The 21,628-nt window shown below is 43.1% G+C and overlaps 1 protein-coding gene across 3 annotated transcripts; it reads right to left on the bottom strand.

Moving 5' to 3' along the window:
* Positions 1 to 5,449: 5,449 nt before the first annotated feature.
* Positions 5,450 to 21,628, bottom strand: KLHL22 (kelch like family member 22). Of its 3 annotated transcripts, XM_088064794.1 has the most exons (8): positions 21,239 to 21,271; positions 15,652 to 15,765; positions 12,746 to 12,998; positions 11,744 to 11,909; positions 9,872 to 10,590; positions 8,554 to 8,746; positions 7,644 to 7,877; positions 5,450 to 6,602 (listed from the first exon to the last, which is right to left on the bottom strand). In XM_088064794.1, the coding sequence occupies exons 3-8, from the start codon at positions 12,970 to 12,972 to the stop codon at positions 6,225 to 6,227; spliced, it is 1,917 nt and encodes a 638-aa protein (XP_087920920.1). In that variant the 5' UTR covers positions 12,973 to 12,998; positions 15,652 to 15,765; positions 21,239 to 21,271; the 3' UTR covers positions 5,450 to 6,224. The 3 variants fall into 3 exon arrangements, with proteins under 3 accessions (XP_087920920.1, XP_014109321.1, XP_005524532.1); XM_014253846.2 differs by lacking the exon at positions 15,652 to 15,765 and having other exon boundaries at positions 12,746 to 13,015; positions 21,239 to 21,628; XM_005524475.3 differs by lacking the exon at positions 15,652 to 15,765 and having other exon boundaries at positions 21,239 to 21,628.

The following is a 21,628-nucleotide window of genomic DNA, read 5'->3' as shown; positions in this document are numbered from 1 at the left end:
CGCGCGAACGCTCCGAGACACCGCCCCGCGCACGCGCCATGGCGCCGGCGCGGGGCCGCGCCCGCCTCAGGGGCCGGGCGGAGACAGGCGGGGGGTTTGTGCCCCGGTGTCCCGTCCTGGCGTCCAGGGCAGTGAGAGAGCCGCCCCTTCCCCATTTCTCCGCGAGAGTCACTCAGGCCGTCCCCGGCGCACCCCCGGTCGGTGCGGTGAGCGAGGCGGGGGTGACCCCGCGCCTGCCGCATCCCCTCACACGGCAGGGCTCCCTCGCTGCTGCAGGCGCGCTTTGACGCGGGTCACCCTCCAGAAACTCCCCAGCCCTTGGCCTTAAGGTATCTGAGGGGGACCCTCCATCTTCTCTCCCTCCTCGGTGCCGCCCAGCCCCAGGCTTTGCCCCGCGGTGCCCCGGGACTGCCTCGGGCCGCTCTCGCAGCTCCTGGATCTGAGGGGTGCCAGCACCCTGACCTCGGGCGGTTTGCAGACAGACAGCATCTCCCCTGAGGTTTTGCTGCTTTTTACTAGTTAACTAGTTTTCTTTTAAGGAACAAAACGGCCCGCTGTGATAATCATCTCTGATCTCTAGATAAGTTCCTACGTGCTCTAAGGGGCCGTTTCCTGCCTCCTCGTAGCCTTGTTCCCAGATAACGGGGTCAGAGCCCGTCTGGCCCGGGCGGGAGGGAAGATGGTGTCGCAGCCGCTGAAGAGGAAGGAAGCCCCGGAAAAGACTCAGCAGGACTCGGGGGCAGCGCTTGGCACATGGTGCGGATGAGCTGTTTGAATTTGAGAGGGAGGTTTGTGCCGTGAGCCCAGACAGGCATCGAGCTGTGACTCACGTCCCGGGGGGGGCCGGCAGCGGCATTCGGCCTGTCCCAATGCAGCGGGCAAGGGCGCGACAAAATAACTGCACTGGCTCTCTGGACGTGCTAGAAACCTCTAAATGGTGTGATTTTAGCTCAGTCTTGTGACATTGTTTAATTTGTGCTTTTGGTTTTCATTTTGTTTCGAGGCTGGCAAAGTGAAATGAAGCAGTGCTTGAAAGAAAACAAAACAAACCCAGTTCAAATGGAGAAATAGATTTAAGATGTCTGTCTTGAAGTGCTTAACTCTGGACTGTTCTGCAGTACTATTCCAGTTTTGCTGTCTTTCTTTCATGCTCTGCCTTTTCCAAAAGCTCAGTCATTACACAATTTTTCAGTCAATTTTTTCCTCTTTGTTCCTCATCCTGCGTTGGCAATCAGTGCCAACTGAGGTGTCTGGATTGGAACATATGGGCTGTGTCTCTGCAGACATTTAGCAGAGTTCAAATCACCTAAAATGGAAGACTTCTCCAGTGTCATGTTTTAGACAAAACCATCCAGGAGAAGTCTCATCATTAAGATGAAAGGATCTTAAAGCAGCCCCTGAATCCATGTACAGGTATCATTTTACCAGCTGCTGACATACAGCCATCTCCTGTGGAAAACAACAGCTGTTAGTCATGTACAGCAGAACAGTGACCCAGAGATGAATGAAAATTCACATCTATGCAAAAAAATTTCATCCATTACTAGGAAAGCTTACTCAGTAGCTATACCTCTGATCCATTCCTACTGGTTTAAGTGCTTGTATCTGCCAGTCAATTTTAAACAGGCTATGATTGAATACAAAGGTTATAATGTTTTCTTGTGACATTTGAACAGATCTGGCTTGTTTTCTGTTTGACCATGGCCAAAATACAGATTAAAAGATAGCACTTGGACTTGTAATAATATGCTAAATAACATTTAAAAATAATTGTAAAAGCCATAAGTTAGCAGCAGATTTAGCAACACCTAGGACATAAAAAGGAAATAAAAATTCCTGCTACTTCATTTGATTGAATTACAATTTTTGTTAAAATAAAAATCAAATATATATGGTGATTTTGCTTCCATTTTGTATGGCTAATACTAGAATCTCAGAATGTCAGAAATAAGTAGTATTAATTATAAACCAGTTTTTGTGCGGCACTGCATGGGGCTGGACTCCTGCTGGAGAACCAACACACCCACCTTCCCATCCAGAAAGGATTCTAAGGCATGGAAAAGTTTTCAGTTTGGAAGGAAGTTTGAAATTAGATGTTCTGAACTCTTATGTATGCATCCTTCAAGTCATTTCCTCCTCAGTTTTAGTAACTGTGGTTAAACAAGCCAGGTATTTTAGGTAAAAGATCCCACATTCTATTTCCATATGAGAAAAAGGTGACTTTTTAATAATTTCATCATTAATGTTTTCTCATAAGACCGGGCTTCAATTTCCTAGACTACAGACAATCATGTCAGCTTTATTGTATCCCTACAAATGCATTTGGTTTAGGAAGAATGGATGAATGTCTGGCACCACTTCACCTTTTTAGTACATATAAATACCTTTATGCTCTTTGACTTTACCTGTTGGCAGCTGACACCCTCAGAGCATGGCCAGTTGTAATGCAGTGGAGGAGGTGGGGAGTTCAAAAGTGCATCAGCTGCCCAAGAAATAAAAGCTCAGTTGGCAGAATATTCCCTTGAGAAGTCCCTGTACCTCTTTCCCTGTGCCCAGCTGTTCCTTCTTCCTTTCACCAGAAGCTTTTGATCCCATCACTTGGACTGAGTGCCAAATAAACTGTACATGTGGCTTGTCCCTAAGTAAGGAGAAGTAAATTTCTGTCAAGGGTACAGAATAAGAATCCTTATTTTATTTCAAATCAAGTACTGGGTATGCTTCCAATGGAAAATTAACAACCCTAATTTAAACTATGAGGAAAATGGAAAGGATATGTTGGATTTGGAAGTAGACAGCTGGAGAAGAAATGCAGTAGTGAAAGCAGTTATGAAACAAAACAAGCAATCACAATCACTTCTGCAAATGTGGAAGCCTGAAATACTTCAGGATACAAGTCCACTAATTACAAATCTGGCAAATATGCCTCTACAGCTTTACCTCTGTGCTGGCAGGAAATAGGAAAATAGATCATCAAGAAAATTGATTACTATTCTTCTGGACTTCCTAATGTATCAGCAGTTTAAGTGTTGGTATTTTGATCACTCTGTTCTGGAAGAGCTGTTTGACTGTTCTCTCTCAGACCAGAAATAACTTAAAGCTTTCTTAGTTCATTGTCCATCTGTCCACAATGTCTTGTTTTATACTGGCTCAGAGAGCTTACTGTAAAAAAAAAAAAAAAAGCCTTTTACTTTCAGATACAAGACTGACATATTTAGGACATCAGAGAATTTATAAATAAAAAAAATACAGAATCAGCTGGAAATCCGTATGAGTACATCTTTCTCTTGAGGTAACAGAAAGCTTAAGTGGGCTCGTGAAAGTTCAGTTCCTGAAGCATCATTCTTGATAGGAAAACAAATCAATAATAATTACAGCTCTGTGTATCAACAATAATCATTCAATAATCTTTCCTGCAATTTGTTTATATAGGTAATGGTAGTAAACAAGAAGTGCTTTGTCTGCTGAGTAAGAGAAAATTGACATTTTTAAAGCAAGGCAATTTTATTATTTAGCCTGTGTGCTAGTTTGAAAAAAGGACATGCTGGCCTAAAATGAGGTACTGCTAAAAAAATGATTAGGATGGTTTGAGCTAAACTCCATGGCTTTTTGCCTAAATGAAATGAATGCAAGTAAGATAGTACATACTGTAAGTTTCAACAATCACATTATGCTCAGATGTAAAGAAATTTTGGGGCTGAAACAAACAAATTTTTATCAAATATTATCTGCCCTTAGGTTTAGTTCATGTAACTTGGGGTTATTATACCAATAAGTTAAAAAAAAAAAAAGAAAATAATGTAGTGTAAGGTAAATAAATGATCATCTGCTTTAAGTAATTTCCTTGCAACTGCACTCTAAGCCTTAGATTCATTAGCTTTGCACAGCATCCAACTGCAGCATTTAGTGAATAATGCAATCACAAAATTGCATATGCTGATAAATGGAATAATGGATAAGCTCTCTAGAAATTAGTACTCAAACACAGAAGGAGTGACAGGATAGAAGCTGGAAACCGCCCCCCCAAAGTTTTCTCAAGATGTTTCTTTGGCTCCTTAATTACTCATGAATGTCTTCTCCTATGTAATCTAAGAATTAGCCTCTCAGGTTGGCTGTTTGTAACAGTGAGTAATACCCTCTAGTGGTACACACTGGAAAATGAGCTGGACAAAGAATGATTATTTCTTTTTTCACTGTTAAAGAGTTAAGGTAAGATTTCATCTAAATAACATAAATAACCCTCTATCTCTGTATAACACAGGACATCACTGGTCTGTCTAGAGGTGCTGGTTAAAATGGAAAATGCACTGCACTGAGTTAGATGTCAGTTAGAAACAGCTGGGTCTTTAATCACTTGTTTGCAGAGGAAACAAATTGACACCTGCAGTCTGGAAGGAGTGGTTCTGGTGATACCCAGGTCAGGGGTATGTCCTTACATCTGAAGGCTACATTTAATTCCTACACATTACAAGTAACTCTGTAGGCAAAAAAGGAATATTTATCAATCTCTAATGTTGCAGTGTAATTAAGTGTATTACCACACCCTGTGTGCAGTCCAGAGTTCACTATCAAAAAATATTTTCTGGAAAAGCTCATAATCAGGGCTTCCTGAAGTTGCCAGCTCTTTTATCTGCCAATTGGCAAAGGTTCAGAGATGGAGATGAAAATTGACAGTGCTGAAGAATAGAGTCCAACAAATGCCCCTCTTATCAAGAAAAAGATATTGAACTTATTTAAACAAATGTGCAAATACTCTTGAATCTTTTTCCAGAAGCCCAGTTTACCAAAGCAGAGTAATCTAGGTCTGTTTTGAAATCCTCTTTGCTTCCATAAACAGAATACCCCCAAGTAGGGGGAATATCCAGGAACTTACTGCATTTCTCTGAAGTAGCACATCCATGTGCAGTATTTGTCACGATGTCACTTTACTAGTCCCATGTCATTCTGATTGTCACTGGTTTGGCCTTTCAAACCCCATTATTGCTATAAGATTTAAAAGCTTTTGGTAGTTTTTCAGGATTTTCTGGTGGCACTGATTACTCCACCCCTCCAAGAAGAAGGATCTCATAATGTTCAGTATGACACTGGTTCAGATTTTAAATCAGCTTCTAACCTAATGTTAAGCAAGATGGTAGTCAGGAACCAATTATTTTAAGGCCCCATGAAGGAAGGATTTACTGTGCCTTATCTTTCTCAGCTGTAGTTCCTGGCATTAGTTCAGCTACTGCAGGGTCTCGGACCAGTGCAATAGTCCATACTTCTTGTTATCTCACTATTTTTCTCTTTTGCTGTGGCAAACTAATCTCTGTTCTCTTTATTCTCTTCTAGAGCATATAACAGAAGAATGAAGAAGTTGCCCATCTCCCAGGCTAGGGTAACTTTGCCAATACTGCTCTAGGATATAATGAAACTTTCAGCCACCACATCACTGTTAATAAAACGGAGACAGCAGTTAAAAAAGTTCTGACAAGAATTTATTAATTTATGGTTGAGAACAAATGTGTCTGACAGTGGAATGATGAGATTGCCATATTCTGTACAGAGAGATTTTTCTAGAAATCTTCTTTCCACTGTGTTGACAGAACTTACAGTATAGAAGTTCAGGAGTGGGTGTCAGTTCACAGACTCTCAGCCAGTTACAAGGATGGCTGCATGCCCAGATGAGATGAAGGTTCAGACTTTCTTGCTACTGTTCCTGTTTCTGTATGTTCACTCTTGCAGAAAAACTAATCAAGCTGTCTGACACCTGCACAGGAGGGCAGCACTAGGTGTTACCTTCCTGTATTAAGCTGGCTAGGAAATTTTATTACCCAAAAGAAAAGGAAAAAGAAATCTCAAGAAGCTATTTCAAGCTAAAAGCTGGAAGGAAAGAAGCTAGTCAAGCTGAGCCTTCTGTGCTTTTTTTTTTCTGTCCATGCTGAAGGCTGAGAAAAGCCTCCTTCAAACTACAAGAACCTCTATACAACTGGGGGAAAATGGCAGTTGTGGGGTTACTTTAAAACCACTGCTTTCTGGCAGGTGGGCAGGTACTGACTAAGTGCATTTTGTGCAGAACACTTGCAGATGGGTAGATATTGACTGTGAATGGCATTTTGTGCAGAACACTTATTTTTAAAACCTTTAAATACTTTTATGTATATAAGAAAGACATATAAAATCTCTCAAGTACTTTTCCCAAGCCTTAGTTTCCTCATCCACTGGCAAAAAAAAAAAAAAATTAAAGTTTTCTAATCTTCACTTGAGTTGTCAAATTCCTCCCAGTCTGATACGCTCATAACTTCTGACGGAAAGTCAAGGTGATGCTTCATTCGGTCTGCGTGCCATTCTGAGAGCCACTTCTCTGATTCCATTAGAATAGCCCTGGGCAACGTGAGGACACAGGCAGCCATCCCAGAAATATCATCCTCCAGCTGGGGTCCTTCCTCCCAACAGTCTCTCTCTGCATCATAAATGTGGACATAGTCCATGCGGATTCCCCTGTTGTGGGATCTTCCTCCCAAGACATAAATCCTGTTGTCTAAAACCGCGATGCCTGGCTCTCCATGTCCTGCAGGAAGTGGACATACATTTGTCCACTGATCTGTGCTTGGCTTATAGCAGGCAACCTGTAAAACAAAAAAAGAAAAGAGAGAAGCTAAAACTGAGCTTGTATCCTAGTGACAGGGCCTGGCTGTAAGGTAAACTGTTTAGGGAGGAATATCATCAGTCTTTTTTGCCAGTGTTGATAATGGAGACAGCATATGACCACCTAATACAAGTACAGTGCTCAGCAGAAAATTGTGCATAGTTGCCACATAGCTTTGGAATCACAAATTCTGACCCTGTTGCTGGAGTAACAGCTGTATGTCATTCCAAAAATGTACACAAAAGGGAGAGAGATGAGGACATGTGCTAATATAAGCCCGGACATAATGCACCTGTTTGCATTAGAGAAAAAATGCTGGAACATACAAATATGATAAATCTGCTAAGCTGCCTCTGCGCCATATGTTGGAGAGTTTTAGATTTCATTGGCTACCTACTTGGCTAACTGCTTTTGTTTCTAGGCACCTTCTTATCATTCAGATACACTCTGCAGCTCAATTTAATTCTGCCATCTCCACTGGCTCTATAAAAAGTTACTTTTTGTCTCTTCTTTTCATGTCTCTAGTAGTTCTAGAGGCTAGAATAAGGTTCAAGAGAATTCTCTCCAGACATCCCTTACCATCAGATACTGCACATTTTAATTGCATTATACAACTGCCATCCAACATATCCTTAACAGCTTTGCCCTGCAATTACACATTGGTAATTCAAAAGTTCTCCACTTAGAAAAAATGCACGTAAAGGCAGCATGAAGTAAATTAAACTGATGTGCTACTTACTGGGCATATGCATGCCAATGAAGCTATCCATCAGAGATGCTTTAAAATTGATAAGAATTCCAAGTGCTAGAGCTTTAATGCTTTGTGGGTGAGAAAAAGTCTTCAAGACTGACAAAATAAATAAATCATTGCCTGTTCTGCAGGTGAGTGGGGGAGAGGTCATCCAGGAGCCATTGCTGAGCAGACAGTTTTATTTGCACACTTAGCAGGAGAAAGACATTACACCTAAGTGCCAGCATCCATGAGAAATCAAGAACAGGCACAGGTGTGACATGGTCTCACCTGGTGAACGTCCCTCCTGTAGCCAGAATCGTTGTTGCTTCCCCCGATGACGTAGAGCTTTCCCAGCAGTGCAGCCATCCCGTGCCACGCCCGTCTCACTGGGCCGTCTGCCAGGACATCCCAGCGGTCAGTCCTTGGGTCATAGCACTGCAGCTCCTTCAAATAATCCTCTCCTCTCCTCCCACAGGTGATGTACATCTTCCCATCCAGCGCTGCTCCTGCATGGGCGTACACCTGCACCACCACACCAATGGCAAAGCAAGAAGTTGAGGTCTGGATTTATGGATTTCTCCCAGTTTGGAAGCAGGGAATAGACATGAAGGGGGTGATATTCCTCATGAGTTACACAGAGATCAAAAGCAGAAAGGATTTTCTTATGGACAGTTCTAAGATATTATTACAGTGGATTTCTGAATGAAACACGCTAGAATTTCGGAAACTTCCAGAACAGCAGCATCCTCTGTCTTTATTGTTCCTTGATTAGAAGATCATTAATACTATAACTTTACTCCCTAATCTACTTAGAAGCCTTTTTATTGGTGATTTTTCTTATACAAGCAGTGTTATCAAGAATGCAAATTATTCTACTTAGTAGCACTCAATTCAAGCTTTTAATATTTTCAGCACTGACACACATTTATTATTTGTTTTATTAATAGTTTTAAGGATTAACACAATAAAGATTCAGGCGAAATCAACAAGCAACAGGAAAAATAAGCATTTAACTGGAAAATGTAATTTACATATGCTATTATTTTATTTTCTTGTTGTTCATTTATTGCATATACAGAGTTTACTACTTTCCATCTGAATATCAGCAATTAAAAGTTACACCTGAGAAAAACATCTAGCAAGATTAAATCAAGAACTGGGGAATTGTGGTAGTGTGTGTGGCTAATGCACTCCTTACCTCCTTCTTCAGAGGTGTCACATATTCCCAAGTGTTGGTTTTAGGATCATACCTCTCCACTTCCCTCAGGTCTTCATGGTAATCTCGGCCTGCGACAGCATAAATATAGTTGTCCACGACACAAACACTGAGGTCAGCGTGCTCTTGCTGCAGGGACTGGATCTGGAACCATCTGTTGTGTCGTGGGTCATACCTTGTAAAAGAGTGGGATCAAAGAAAGTTATTCCTGCAGCCAGAGAATCACTGCTGGAATACCAGACAGTTCCATGGATGTGGGTTACTGCACTGTCTTCAGCTGAAATTGAGCTCATCTGTAAGTGATGTGAAATTTGGCCTTGTCGGCATTTTATTATTAGCAAAGTTGTTTTATTCTATTTATAGAAGATAAATTTAAACAGCATTTTAGCTGACACCATCATGTTGTAAAAACCCAGGTTTTCCATTATCTTGTACACTGCTGTGTATGTAGGTTACATATCACCATCTCTATTTGCACAAAGCCATTCTACGAGGTAACACAGTCTAAAAATAACACAAAGACTGAATCTGGATCTTCAAGAAGGGCATAAATATGTGGTGGGTTCTTTGATTCTTTTCCCCAAATATCTGCTGTTCAAAGGGAATCTCATTATTCACTTTCACATCAAACTATCTCTCTCATCTGGAAATTTTACTTACATTGAAAACTGGTTGAGAATTGAAGCTATGCATGCCATAAAATAACATCAACTCAGCTAAGACTTGTTAAAATGAGCACAACATAAAGGCAAAAGGGTTTATATCTGTTTTTGCAATGTAATGGGCGTGAAGATCTAAACCTGATCCTTCCTCCTGCTCTTTTCCCTGTCACACAGTAATGTAAAACGACTCTGGAATGCTGCTATTATGCACACAGATTTTTGAAAATCTGTTACAAATAGCATTTTATTTAAAATGCTTTTGTACTGGGACAAGAACTATACATAGAAGACTTCCAAAAAATGCTAGTTAGAGAACATCTAGACAACTCAGAGTTCAGGTTCATTACTACTTCCCACACTTTTAATACTTCCCTCCTCTAACAAGGCAGAAAGAAGCATGAGTAATACTCTTGAATGAGTACCTGTTTCTACACTGTCAGGCTTGGCTTGGTCTCATAAGCACTGCTGGGAGCTGCCTGTTACTATGAAGCTCATTTCTTGTGTTTTCTTTCAGTGAGGCTCCTGCTCAGTTCCTAATCTTTGGGCTGGCAGGTGTACTGACTGTCTACTGGCTTACTGACTCAGAAATGGGCAACAGGGTGGCAATAAAATGAATAGCAGGATTATCCTTATCTTACCTCCAACATCTTGACTCCGCTCGAAAACCACTTACATTGTTGTCTCCACCAATTAAATATACAAAATTATTGAGAACAGCAATCCCTTGGTTGGACATTCTGGGGGCTAGCGCAGCTGTAAAGTGCCTCCACTCCCCCAACAAGGGGTTCAGATACTTGGCTTGATCACTGAGGACAATGGATGGAGTAGAATGCATCCCTCCAAATCCCACTACACACTGGAACTCTGATCTCAGCTGTGTCTGGGAGCTCTGAAGCATTGGCTGAAGACATTCATTCTTGTGGTACATTAATGCATCTGCAACTGTATCCTTTAAAGGACATGGACTTAATTTGTCATGAAGCCTTTGCAGGATCTGGGGTTCCATCAGAGGAAAACGAACTGTCTCAAGGAGCTTAAGGGGCTCCATCAGGGAGACCTGATCTGTCTCCAGTTCCTCTGGAGAATAGTGATAAAAAAGTGCTCCATCATAAACTTCAAACTCATAGTTAACCTCTAAACGGTTGCTGCTGAGAAGGGAGTAGACCTTCTGCAGGGGTAGCTGTCGGTACACTTGTGTCCTTGAGAAAGCTGTAAAGTTCTTCAAAATGTAGGAGTCCAGTTGCTCACTCAAATGCCTCAAGTCATAGTGGTCAGCTAGTCTGTACACATCAAGGATGTTCTCTTCATCTACCCAGGACATGAGGAAATCACAACAGAACTTAATGACTTCTGGAATCTGCAAGAGAGAGAGAGAAAGAGATTTTTCATTTCAGACACCACCTGCCCCACACTTGAGGGACAGGGGAATGAAGCCTGGGATGACTTTAAGGAAATTATCCACAAAATGTATGCTCTCTTCACAGTCTGACCACCACGCTCACTTGTGCCCTGTTCACCTTTCTCCAGAGAAAGAGAACTCAGTGTGGCTATGAAGATGAATATAATACAGCTCTTCTAGCCACACTGTACTGCAAGACTGAGTTTGGCTTCAGGTGCAGCAGCAGTGTGTCTTCCAAGACACGTGGGACACTGGGCAGCAGGGCTGCCTGCTCTGCAGCCTGCCCTGGAGCAGTCAGCAAAACAGATACAGAGGACATGGTGATTCCATCTGTGTTTGTTTTTTCAGAGCACTACAAACATACTATATCAAAGATTGTAACAAATACATCACTCAAGAGCTTAGGGAGCCATTGGAAAGGAAAATGAGTATTTAGTATTGTCTTCTGAACACAATTTGAAGTTGTATCTGGCAGGAGGAACTACTGGCAAACAAAGAACTAACTGATGTCCAGGAGCCTCTCTGCTAACAAAGTGTGTAAAAACCAACCAAAGCAAGCACTCAAAAAGTTTAAGATTTAGTACCAAAGCCTTGTGCAGCAGTTAGCTGCAGGGGAAATTAGGGAAAAAAACCCTTGTCTTAAAAGCACATGAACTCTGCACTTAGTGCAAACCATAGTGGCAGGATTTCCTGTAGTGATGGAGTCAGGAGAGGTCATGTGCCTGTGGACTCACTTGGGGATGACCTTGAGCAGCACAACAATTTCTGAGCCTCAAAACCTATTCTTTACCATAGGCCAGGGATATTCTCTTTCAGGGAAGCTTTCATAAGCAGCTCAGTGAAAGTGGATGCTATATAAAATGCTCCTCTAGATGAAATGGGTAATGTCTTAAGTAAAGAAACCATTGGCACAAATGAGATGTACACCCATTCATTGTCCCTATCCTTCCACAGTTAGTTCCAGTGGATACAGCATCCCCAAAATCCTTACCGTGTCCATGCTCCTGCTCACCTCTTAACCCTCCCTCTAACCACATATCCATGTTTTCTGTTTCTTTCATCATTGCTTTTGTTTCCTGTTTCTTTTTTGTCACATCTCCCAGTACCTCACCTGAAGCTGACAGGCTGCAGATAAGGTTTCCTGTACACTGTTCACACTGAGTTCCAGCTCAGAAGTGTAAATGAAGTTCAAGATTTTACACATTGCATTGTAGGAGATGCCATGAATATGAACTTCTTCTTGTTCCATCTCTCTCAATCCTCCTGCAAACATTCCTCTGCAAAACAGACAAGGACACATGCTATGGCAGATTTGCAGTGAAGCTATTTCCAGTTTGCTCATCTTATGTTGTCCTGGGAACATAAAAAATATTCAGAAATACAAAAACCTAGCTAGACATTTTTATGTGTTTACCTCTTCTCTAAGTTAAGAGTACAGGCATTTAGGACCTAAGAAAGTAACTCTTCATTGTGCAGGAAAACAGTAGGGGCAACCAAGAAGGTACAACAGGTGAAGGACTTAAATACAGACCCAGTATATATGGATAGTCAATGGTCAAAGGCACATACTCTGGGTGTGGGGAAAGAGGAAACACAGAGGAAATGGGACAGTGGGAATTTTTTTCTAAGGTAGAGCAGATCTTCCTTCAGTTAGAAGTTTGTCTGGATTGTCTTGGGTGTTTGCTTTATGAAAACAAAGGAACTGCTAATCAAATTGATTGGGGACTGCCTGGTTTAATGGCCAGTGAGTCACCTCCAGTGAGTTTTTGTGTATTATGCAATGGTCACCACAAGTCTTACAATGCTAAGGATATGTTAAAAGCCACTTAGAGTGCTCTTAAGCAGAAGACACCAGTTCAGACAGTCTCTCCTCTTTATAAACCTCCAAGTACCACAGTGAATTTAGTGGAGGTAAGCTCATTGTGCAGGAACAAGAGCTTTATTTCTGCAGAGAAATAACAGAGATGAATAAAGCCATAGTTAGTACTGTGAAACAGCCTCAGCTCCATCTTACAGGTCCGATTTTAGATTCAGAAGGAGTATGCCCAGACAGAAGATTTGGATGTCGTTGTTTTGACTGACAGTCACACTCGTGCTTGTTACTGAAGTGTACCTGAAGTAGTCACAGGATGCAGCCAGAAGGATGCGATGAGCCTCGATGGGTTTGTCTTCCACCACCAGAACCACATCGAAGAGGATGCTGCTGTCCCGGAGAGACACCAGGCCGCTGAGCAGCGCCTGCGAGTGCTCTGCACTGCGGTAAGTGTTGCTGCTGCGCTGCTGGAGGGAGGGCTCCAGTGGAGCTTTGTGTGCCTGAGTCAGCTCCTGATCCTCCGCCATCCCAGGCAGAAGTGCTCAGCCACCAGCTGCAGCAGAATGAAATCTGTGAGACAACAGAATCAGCAAAGGTTTGTGCCTTTTGCTTTACAAATGCTCCTCTGACCCTTGCCTGTCACAGAAAACAAAGCAACTCTTCAGTCAATGGAGAGACAGTTCTGTTCTGAACAAATTATTCCAAACTATACTGAAAACAGACAGATGGACACCAGCACACCAAAGCAGCAGAATAAGGTTTTCCAAAAACAAGTATTCTGACTCCTGGGTTTTCAGACCATTATCAGAGTGTGTGTCACATGGGTATTTTTCTTTCTTAGCAAGCGTTTCACTTCCCAATCCATTATCAAAACCCCCTGTTTCTTTTGCATTTCTGCATCATCTGCAACAAAAAATGGACCAAATTTTTTCCAAATTTGAAATTGCCTAATATTTTCAGGTCACTTTTCTGCAATATAAACTGCACCTTCCATCTTTCTCTTAATATTTTACCACAGAATCAGAAAGATCTCCTCTCTCACTGTGCTTGGTTTTTCCATTTTCCGTAGCTGAGCACATTTCCAACCATAATTGTACAAAATACTGTATGAAACTGTATGCTTCAAAGTGAGTTTCTTTATTTTGGCAACTTCAAGCTAGCTTGCACAACTACTTTCCTGTGAGTCCCTGCAGAAAGGAGGTATTTCCTCCAGAATGGGCACTGTCCAAGGCTATCCTGTACCTTTTTCTAGTGCTGCCACTGACACACTGGGAAGGTCCCCTATGGGACATTGGGAAACACCTGTAAAAAGCTATCTGGAAGTGACTGTGTTTCATGTCTATGGTTAAGCAATCAAAATCTCATGAATCCTGTTCTACCATCCTGTAATTTACCCTGTCCATTGTCTCTGAAGAATGTCAGAAGTCGTAGCAGTCAGAACTTATAGACTCTATCCAGTTGTCAGAGCACATTAAAAAACACCCCCTATTAACAAAAGGAAGTAAGTGAGCTGATATGGCTGCTAACACGTTCATAAGATCCTCTCTTCAGCAGCCTGGGAAATAGCTTAGTGCCACAAGGGATAGTCACAAGGGGTTAGCAGCAGCCAGGGAAGCAAAAGAGAACAAACTCAGCAAATCCAAACAGTGAAGCAATGGAACCATTGTTTAATTGTGCCAGCCATAGGCAGTGAGTGCAGCACTGCAGATCTCTCAAAATACTGCAGGTATTCTGGGTATGGCAGCAAGGAAGGAGCTACCCAGATGGCAGCAAGGAAGGAGCTACCCAGATGACACCAAGAAATATGAAAATGTTTATTACTCTGCCTGAGAAAGTTACCCTACAAACAAAAGGAAGGTGGTGTTGCATGGTGAATGGGATGGAAAACCCCTGAGAAAGCGTATAAATGTTTATCTGCTCTTTATCTGCAGCAAAACCAAGACAGCAGCTGAGAAGAGGAGCTCTGACAAGACAGCCTTCTGAGGAGCACTCAGGTCGATTAGAGGGAAAACTATCCATGATCAACTGAAGAGATGAGTAATGGGTTATTTTTCATGACAGGCTGATGCTTTTCCTAGAAATCAAATGAAAGCAGACAAAACATTACTGTATCATTGCATTTGCTCCTGGGGAATACAAAGAGTGATGGATTGAGGCAAGGGAAATAATATAGTAAGAAAGGCAAGTAAAACAGTGAGTGTTACATGATGTTGATCAGAAATTTCCCATTTCACTGAAAGGAAATAAATGCAGCAAAACCAAAGTAGGGTGATCTATGGTCCAAATGAGGAACTGATTAACACTGTTAAATGTAGTTAAAGCTCCAAAACAGGTTACATCTTTTTCTCTTCTGTATCAAAAGAAGTCCCTATGGAAGTAAAACCACTGTATGAAAAAGCAGAAGAAAAAGCAACAAATTAACTATTTTCTGAATCCAAAAATGGATTTGAAATCCAATCAATTTGGAATTTCATGGAGAGGGGAAACAGCATGACCTGTGATACAATCTTCTAGTGTATCATATACTGCAGTGATTGGAGAGAGAGAGGCCACGGCAAAGTGAGAGAAAATAAAACTACACAGGCCACTGAAGCCCTGTAAACAAGTGTTAGCAAAGAAATGTATTTTAGAAGCAGCAGGTTATAGAGATACATGCAGGGTAGAGTGGGAAACCCATATAATAATGCAAACCTTTATTTAATTTTAATTAATATGACGGTAGATACTGTTCAGAATACACTCTCTAGCTGAATAATCTTAAAAAGTAACAGAAAAGGGGTGAAGCTTTCAGTAAGTAAAGCCCCAGAAGAGATCTGATCTTACAGATGTGGTAACTGGAACCAGGAAGATTAAATGGTATTAAAAAAGAGAGAAAATATAAATAAATTAAAAGGATAAATCATTCAGTGATTCTGTAGCCAGAATGAGCATTAGTATCTGAATAGCTCTCAGTAGCAAGTGGGGGCTGTCTTGGAGATCTGCAGGGAGTTTATCTCACATTTAGTTTGAATAGATACAGACTTGAATTATGCCACAACTATTATCAAGAGCTGAACAAACCTGCTCTGCCATGACCACCTAGTGTGGGCAAAAGAGATGCTGGGAGTGCAGCTGAACCATCCTCCACAGCTGATTTTTGGCTGGTTAACAGCTGAACCTACAGATATTTTGCTACGCTCAAATTTCTGAATTCTGGCAGTCCTCACCTCCTATTTTCAGCTTCTGCCCCTGGGTTGTACCTCGGCTGTCACTGCCGAGCTGGACTGTCCCTCAGGGTGGTCACTCAGGCTTGCACGTCATTCTAATGAACTGCTCCCAGCCTATAAAGGTGAACATTTGTAGTATTAGTCCATAAACTCTGCCTGACATATGTGGTTAAGTCTTCCTTGAGCCAAAAGCCAAGGAAAGCCTCCTAACTCCTGCCTAGATAGATTCAGGAGCTGGTAGAAAAGTGGTGTAAGACCTAGAAGGGTAGAGAGGAGCACAGGGTTGCTGTGGGGGATGTGGCCAGAAGGATTCCCTGAGCTGAATGTGCTCAGCTCTGGAACAGCTGCACCAGGAGCAGCTGGGGTTCGGTGGGCAGGAGGGTGCAAAGAGCGGCTGCTGAGGCTGGGTTAGTGGGGTTCTGTTGTGTTCTTCTTTGAAAGAGAAGTGAGATGGATTTGGCATTTGAATTTTCTGCATTAAATGCAGTGTGTTTGCTGAGCTGACTGATAATTTTGTGTATTTCTTTGGGTATTGTTGTAAATGCTGATTACAAAATTGCTGAGGAGGGATATTGCTGTTAGCACAACACCCTGCTTCTCAAACTGTATGGTCTGACCAGTGTGCTTTCTACCTTTGTTACTGTCTAAAAATCTCTTTTGCTTAATCTTAATTAAAAAAAACCACAAAAAACCCCCAAAGCTGCCTAAATATAATGTAAGCAGGACAGTTCTGGATGGAGAGACAGAGCAGGTTTTTTCCCTCTATACTGAGCTTCTCTACTGTCAGCTTCTTGTTTGTAGGATGTACCCGAGGCCTCTCTGCTCTCTTCTGTTATTGTGAAAACAGCTCTGTGACTGAAACAAGTTCTTAGAAATTTGAGTAATATGTTCTTTCCCTTCTCTTCCTGAGATAGTTTCTCAGTTCTGGTCAGCTGTTAGCATTGGGCACCAGTGGCTGAGTACTGCAGAACTAACCCATAAGGTGGGAAAAATGAGGAATCCTTTGAGTTCACTGTGCTTCTTTAACAGCAGCAAAGATAAAAAGTGTTCTCTAAATGTTCTGTGAGATGTTGTCTGCAGAAACAGGGGAAGGCAAGTGGTTCCAACTTTGAAATTGCAGGGAAAATCAAGCTAGACATTTGCTTTGTTGGCTGCACAATGCATTTGAGCCTGCAGTTATGTTAGTTTGTCTTTTAGAGGATGTGGGTTAATGTAGTGATTAATTTTAAGGTATTACAACTGAGTGTCCAGTACACAAAGAAGAAAGCATATGGGATCAGTAATTGTATGTGCATGTCTAGAAGCAAGTGTAGGAAGATGTTGACTGTTTGTCACTTTGAATCAAAGAGATAAAAAAACTACAACAGGCAAAAAAATCTCCTATAAATGGCAAAAACCTCAGGGGTACCTAGAAACACAAGACTGTTCTTTTTCAGCAGACTGAAATCTTATACATTCTGTGCCTGGATTCCAACTGAGAACCAAGAGAAGGCAGCCATGCCTTGCAATGGAGGGAGCATGAAAGAAGTTGAGTATTTCCTTCTGTTTCCTGTGTTATATACTAGTGGTCTCTGGTAATAAGCTGTGGACACAGTGAAAGCTACAATGTCTCAGTGACTTGCAGATAACTCTGTGTGGTTGTCTTGTATTCAAATTCTATTTTTACAACATGCTTCTGCAGATTACTGGCATGAAGAAAAGTGGAGGTCTTATGTTTCTAATTATTCAACTGAAATAATTCATTAACTACCCATGAAGAGTTGTAATTTTTAAAAAACAAAATCCCCTCTCTGATCAACAACAGAATACTTACTTTCACAGTAGAGGTATGTGGCTTATGACTGAGGAAGTTGTCATTGGGACAGGAGGAATTTAGGGAATGCACTGTAGTTTGATCAATGGCAAAATGGTGAGAAACTGGTATGGTGGTTTGCTCTTGTGCTCACTGAAAATCCTTATCCTTTTAAGAACACAAGGTCTAGGAATGGAGTAACTCAACTAGAAGCAGAGGGGAAGGGAAAAGTTAAAGGCATGGCAAACTAGACATGGTAGAGGAGAATGCAGTGTCTGTCCTAATGACATTTTTCAACACAGATCAGTTGTCACACCATGGTGTCCCTGTGCTGCCAGTACAGCTAACTCAGCCTCTATTTTCTGGTGAGGGATGCTGTGCTCTCATGTGGTGAGGATCATTTTCAGTGCTGAAGTCAGTTGTTGGTGTTGTGTGGTATGATACACACCTAGCCAAGTATTCACCCCTTGTTTGACCAGCATCCAGGTCAGAGAGATGCTCCCACTGTGAGGTGCATGTGTGGATTTGGGGGTGTCTTTTTGTAAAGTTGTGCTGGCAGCCTTGAGTCTCTACTGTAGAGAAATGGCTGGATGCAGGAAGGATTAACCAAGTTAGTTTCTATGGAAACTCAGACATTTTTGTATTCAAGAGCTCGTGGCTGTCAGTTACATCACTACAAAGAGGTGTTTTACGCAGATAGTGATATTTTCTCGTGCATCAGCTGTGCCCAAAATAAACTCGAGCTTGCTGGTGTCGGGTATCCAAATCTGTTTAGCTTACTGCCATATGGACAGGTGGCTCGAGCTTGGTGGGGGTCCCATGCTTTCTTAGAAGTGTGGAATAATTTAGACTGGAAAGAAACTTGGGAGGTCTCTGGTCCAATCTGTGCTCAAAGCAGGGAATCCTTCAAAATCGGGGCAGGATGTGGAGAACCTTTGTCTAGTCAAGTACAAAATCTCCATCCTTGTCAGTAGTCAGAAAACTGATGGTTTAGCCACCAGATTTGTTTCTTCTTTAGCTGTCTGAATTTTTTTCCTGTAATTTGTGACACTTGCCTCTCATCACTGGCAGGGATGACTCCACAAAGGAGAGTTTGGCTCTGCATTGTCCTGTGCCCATTAGGTAGCTTAAAAAATGTCAACTGGCTCTGCCTTATTCTTTTGCCCTGTGCTGAACAAATCCAGTGTTCTTGCCTTACAGGTGCTTGTACCTTGTAAGTGTTCCTGCCCTGTATGGTTCCTCCACTGAATTCTCAGGTTTTTCTTTCAGTATTGAGCTCAAAACTGGGCACAGTATTCCAATTTTTGGGGATTATGAGTGCTCAATAGAACGGGAAAAAATAATTTCACATGACCTACTGGCTGTGCTCTTGTTAACACAGCCCAGTATGAAGCTGGACCCCACTGGAGAAATCATATTCAACTAGCTGCTTGTCAGAACCCCCAGGGTCTCTTCTTCCAAAGCTGCCTTGCAGCCAGGCTCGTCTTCTACCTGCTGTGATATCTGGAGTTACTCTTACCCAGCATGACTTTGCTTTTGCTGTTAAAAATGATGTATTTCCTCTTGGTCCCCTCTTAGAGCTTGCAGTCCTCTTTCTTGCAGGCCATATTCACCAGAGCTTTTCCCTGACACACAACAACCAGTGTGGTGTGCTGGTTGGGATTCAAATAAAATAGGCCCTTTAAAGTCTTAATGCATTGGAGGAATTTGAAAATCTGTGCCCTAAGGTTTCCCACACCTTCATCTCTCCCTAGGGAGTAACAAGGATTAGGATTTAAACCAGGCTTCAGCTGCAAGCCTGACAAAACAAGATACAGGGCTGGAGCAAAATGCTGAGCCTTGGGGGCTGCAGATGCCAGCAGGCAGAACCTGGCTACGGACCAGAATTTTAACGGGGCAGAGGACACACAAACAAACACATCAACTAAGTCAGGGAGTGTGCAGAAAAGGGAGGCAGCTGGCTGCCTGCCAAAATAGTTGGGAAAACAAATGTGTTGCTACAAACAACAATAAAATGAAAAGCTAAACTATTGTTCATTCTAACTGGAGTGCAAATACCAGAATAATTCATTGACTATGTGATAATTTGTAATGGGCACTTGTGAGATTGCTACATTGAAGACAATTGAGTTCATGTTAATTGTAGACAAGACTTAAGCCCGTTTCATGCTTTTTCAAGGAAAAGGGAAGAAAGGTAAAGGGGAGGCAGAAGCTTTAATCAGTAATTCTTTCAGAATCCCTCTATGCATTCACAACTGTGCAAAAATAAGGATTCTGAAATACTCCATTTTAGGAACCTTCCACAAATACAAGAAACAGCCCAAACAACTCCTTTTGACCGAGGTCCCCACAAAAAGAAAGAAAGGAGGATATTTGGTATTATATAATATCTCAGCATTATTTTTGAGCACCTAAATGATGATGTGCTTTTGTCTGCTCCATACACACAGTCTTGCCTTACGTCGCTGATGGAAATATGCAGAAACACACTCTGAACTGACTTTCTGATTTTCTAGCATTAGTAGTATACTTGAATTGTGGGAGGAAACCAAAAGGCGTGGCTTGGGAAACAGCTTTTGCAAACTATGCTGGCACACAAATGTTGGCATTCATTCTTTTCAGCAAATACCTGGGGGGGTTTGCTGCTTTTCTCTCCCCAAACACATTACAAGTTATTTCTAAGACATATCCAGAATCAAAAACCTCATTTAAAATGTATATGACAACACCACCATGAAGTATATCTATATTTAAATAAATGGATATTTAAAATATTTTTTCCTCCCATGAATAGTAGTATGACCTAAAGAATTTGAGCTTTCTAATTTGAATGTTTTACCTTATCTGTAAAAGATTTGCAACTTACCCATATTCACAGAACTGTAATGCTTTCTGTTGTGTATTTTTTGTGTAATTTATAAATTAGCCAATATGCTCAAAGAATTTTGAGGAACTCAGGTATCTGCCAAGACTTGAACCTGATTTATTGATTTGCTTACATCACATAATGACTTTTTAAATCTTCTAACAAACAAGGAGGAAAAAAAATAGAAAGTAATTATTTCTATGCCAAACACAACACTTAAATGACCTGGAAGTGAGCAAGGGCCTCTTCCAGCACTTTCCAGTTCCAGTTTCTCATGAAGATGAGTATTTTCATACTATTCACCACATTAATTTTGTTCTGGCAGGCGTCTGTGGGGTTCTAACCCGTGAGTTAGACATTTCCCATCAGTGACACGGAATGAGCAGTTTTCTCTGCAGGGAAAGGTGACCTGGAATTGCACACCACTCAGTGAGGCAGCCTGGCTCTAGAGCAACCCTGTGACCAAGAGGTCAAAGCCAGGTCGAGCACAGTTCTGGTTTTACTTTCTGTTGCCGATCTGGCAATGCCTTTGCAGGTCCTGGCACCGCCGAGCTCCCCTTCCCGTGCCGGCAGCCCAGGCACCCTGCCCAGGCACCCGGGCCCGCCTCCACCTGCCGGCCGCCCTCAGCGCCTCCTGCCCCAGGACTGCGGCTGCCCGGCCCGGCCCGGCCCGGCCCGGCGGGACGCGGCGCTGGCACACGCTGCTCCGGCACCTGCTCTGGCCGTGTATCCCTCCCGGTATCCCCCGGTGTCCCCGGGCAGCAGGACACGACCTGGGCCCGAGGGGTGGGGTCGGCCCGGGACACGCTCCCACGCGCGGCCCCAGGGCTCCCCGGCGCCCCCGGGGAACGGCAGCGCCGGTGCCGGCAGGGCAGCCGGGGGCTGCTCGCCCGGGGCCCGCCCTCCCCCGCCCCCGCCCCAGCGCCCACCGAGAGCGGCGGCGGCGCCTCCGCCTTCATGTGCGACCCGGAACCACCGGGCGAGGGAGGGGCGGTGGCGGCCGGAACCGAGGCGGGCGGCGTGGGCGGCCCCAGCGCCGCCCGGGTAGGTGCCGCGGCTGTGCCCGGTGAGTGCCGGGCCAGTGACCGCCGCGGGGAACCCGGGGCTGCCGCGGCCGCGACCCTCGAGGGCAGTGCGGGGCTCGCCCGGGGCGCCACCGACGAGTAGTGCTCCTGGGTAAGACTACATTTCCCAGCGAGCCTCACGCTGAGCAGGCAGATCCCGCGAGAGTTGGAGGTGGCTCGCGCCGGGACTCCATTTCCCGCGATCCCTCGCGCACCGGAAGTGGTGGTGCGGCGCTTCCGCAGCGGCGGCCCAGG

Source organism: Pseudopodoces humilis, chromosome 20 (genome assembly GCF_049639895.1).
Source record: "Pseudopodoces humilis isolate 2021_Gansu_Grassland_sample_001 chromosome 20, ASM4963989v1, whole genome shotgun sequence".
NCBI classification, from domain to species: Eukaryota; Metazoa; Chordata; class Aves; order Passeriformes; family Paridae; genus Pseudopodoces; species Pseudopodoces humilis.
The sequence above is the reverse complement of the archived record's forward strand: the minus strand, read 5'-3'. Positions and strand labels throughout refer to the sequence as shown.

What these genes read in the sequence shown, in the direction of transcription:
- KLHL22 (XM_014253846.2), bottom strand. Translation starts at nt 12,972, where the DNA reads ATGGCGGAGGATCAGGAGCTGACTCAGGCACACAAAGCTCCACTGGAG. An exon ending in GCGGAGTCAAGATGTTGGAG is followed by an intron (nt 8,747 to 9,871) that starts GTAAGATAAGGA and finishes CTCTTTTACAAG; the next exon opens with GTATGACCCACGACACAACA. An exon ending in TGACACCTCTGAAGAAGGAG is followed by an intron (nt 7,878 to 8,553) that starts GTAAGGAGTGCA and finishes GTGGTGGTGCAG; the next exon opens with GTGTACGCCCATGCAGGAGC.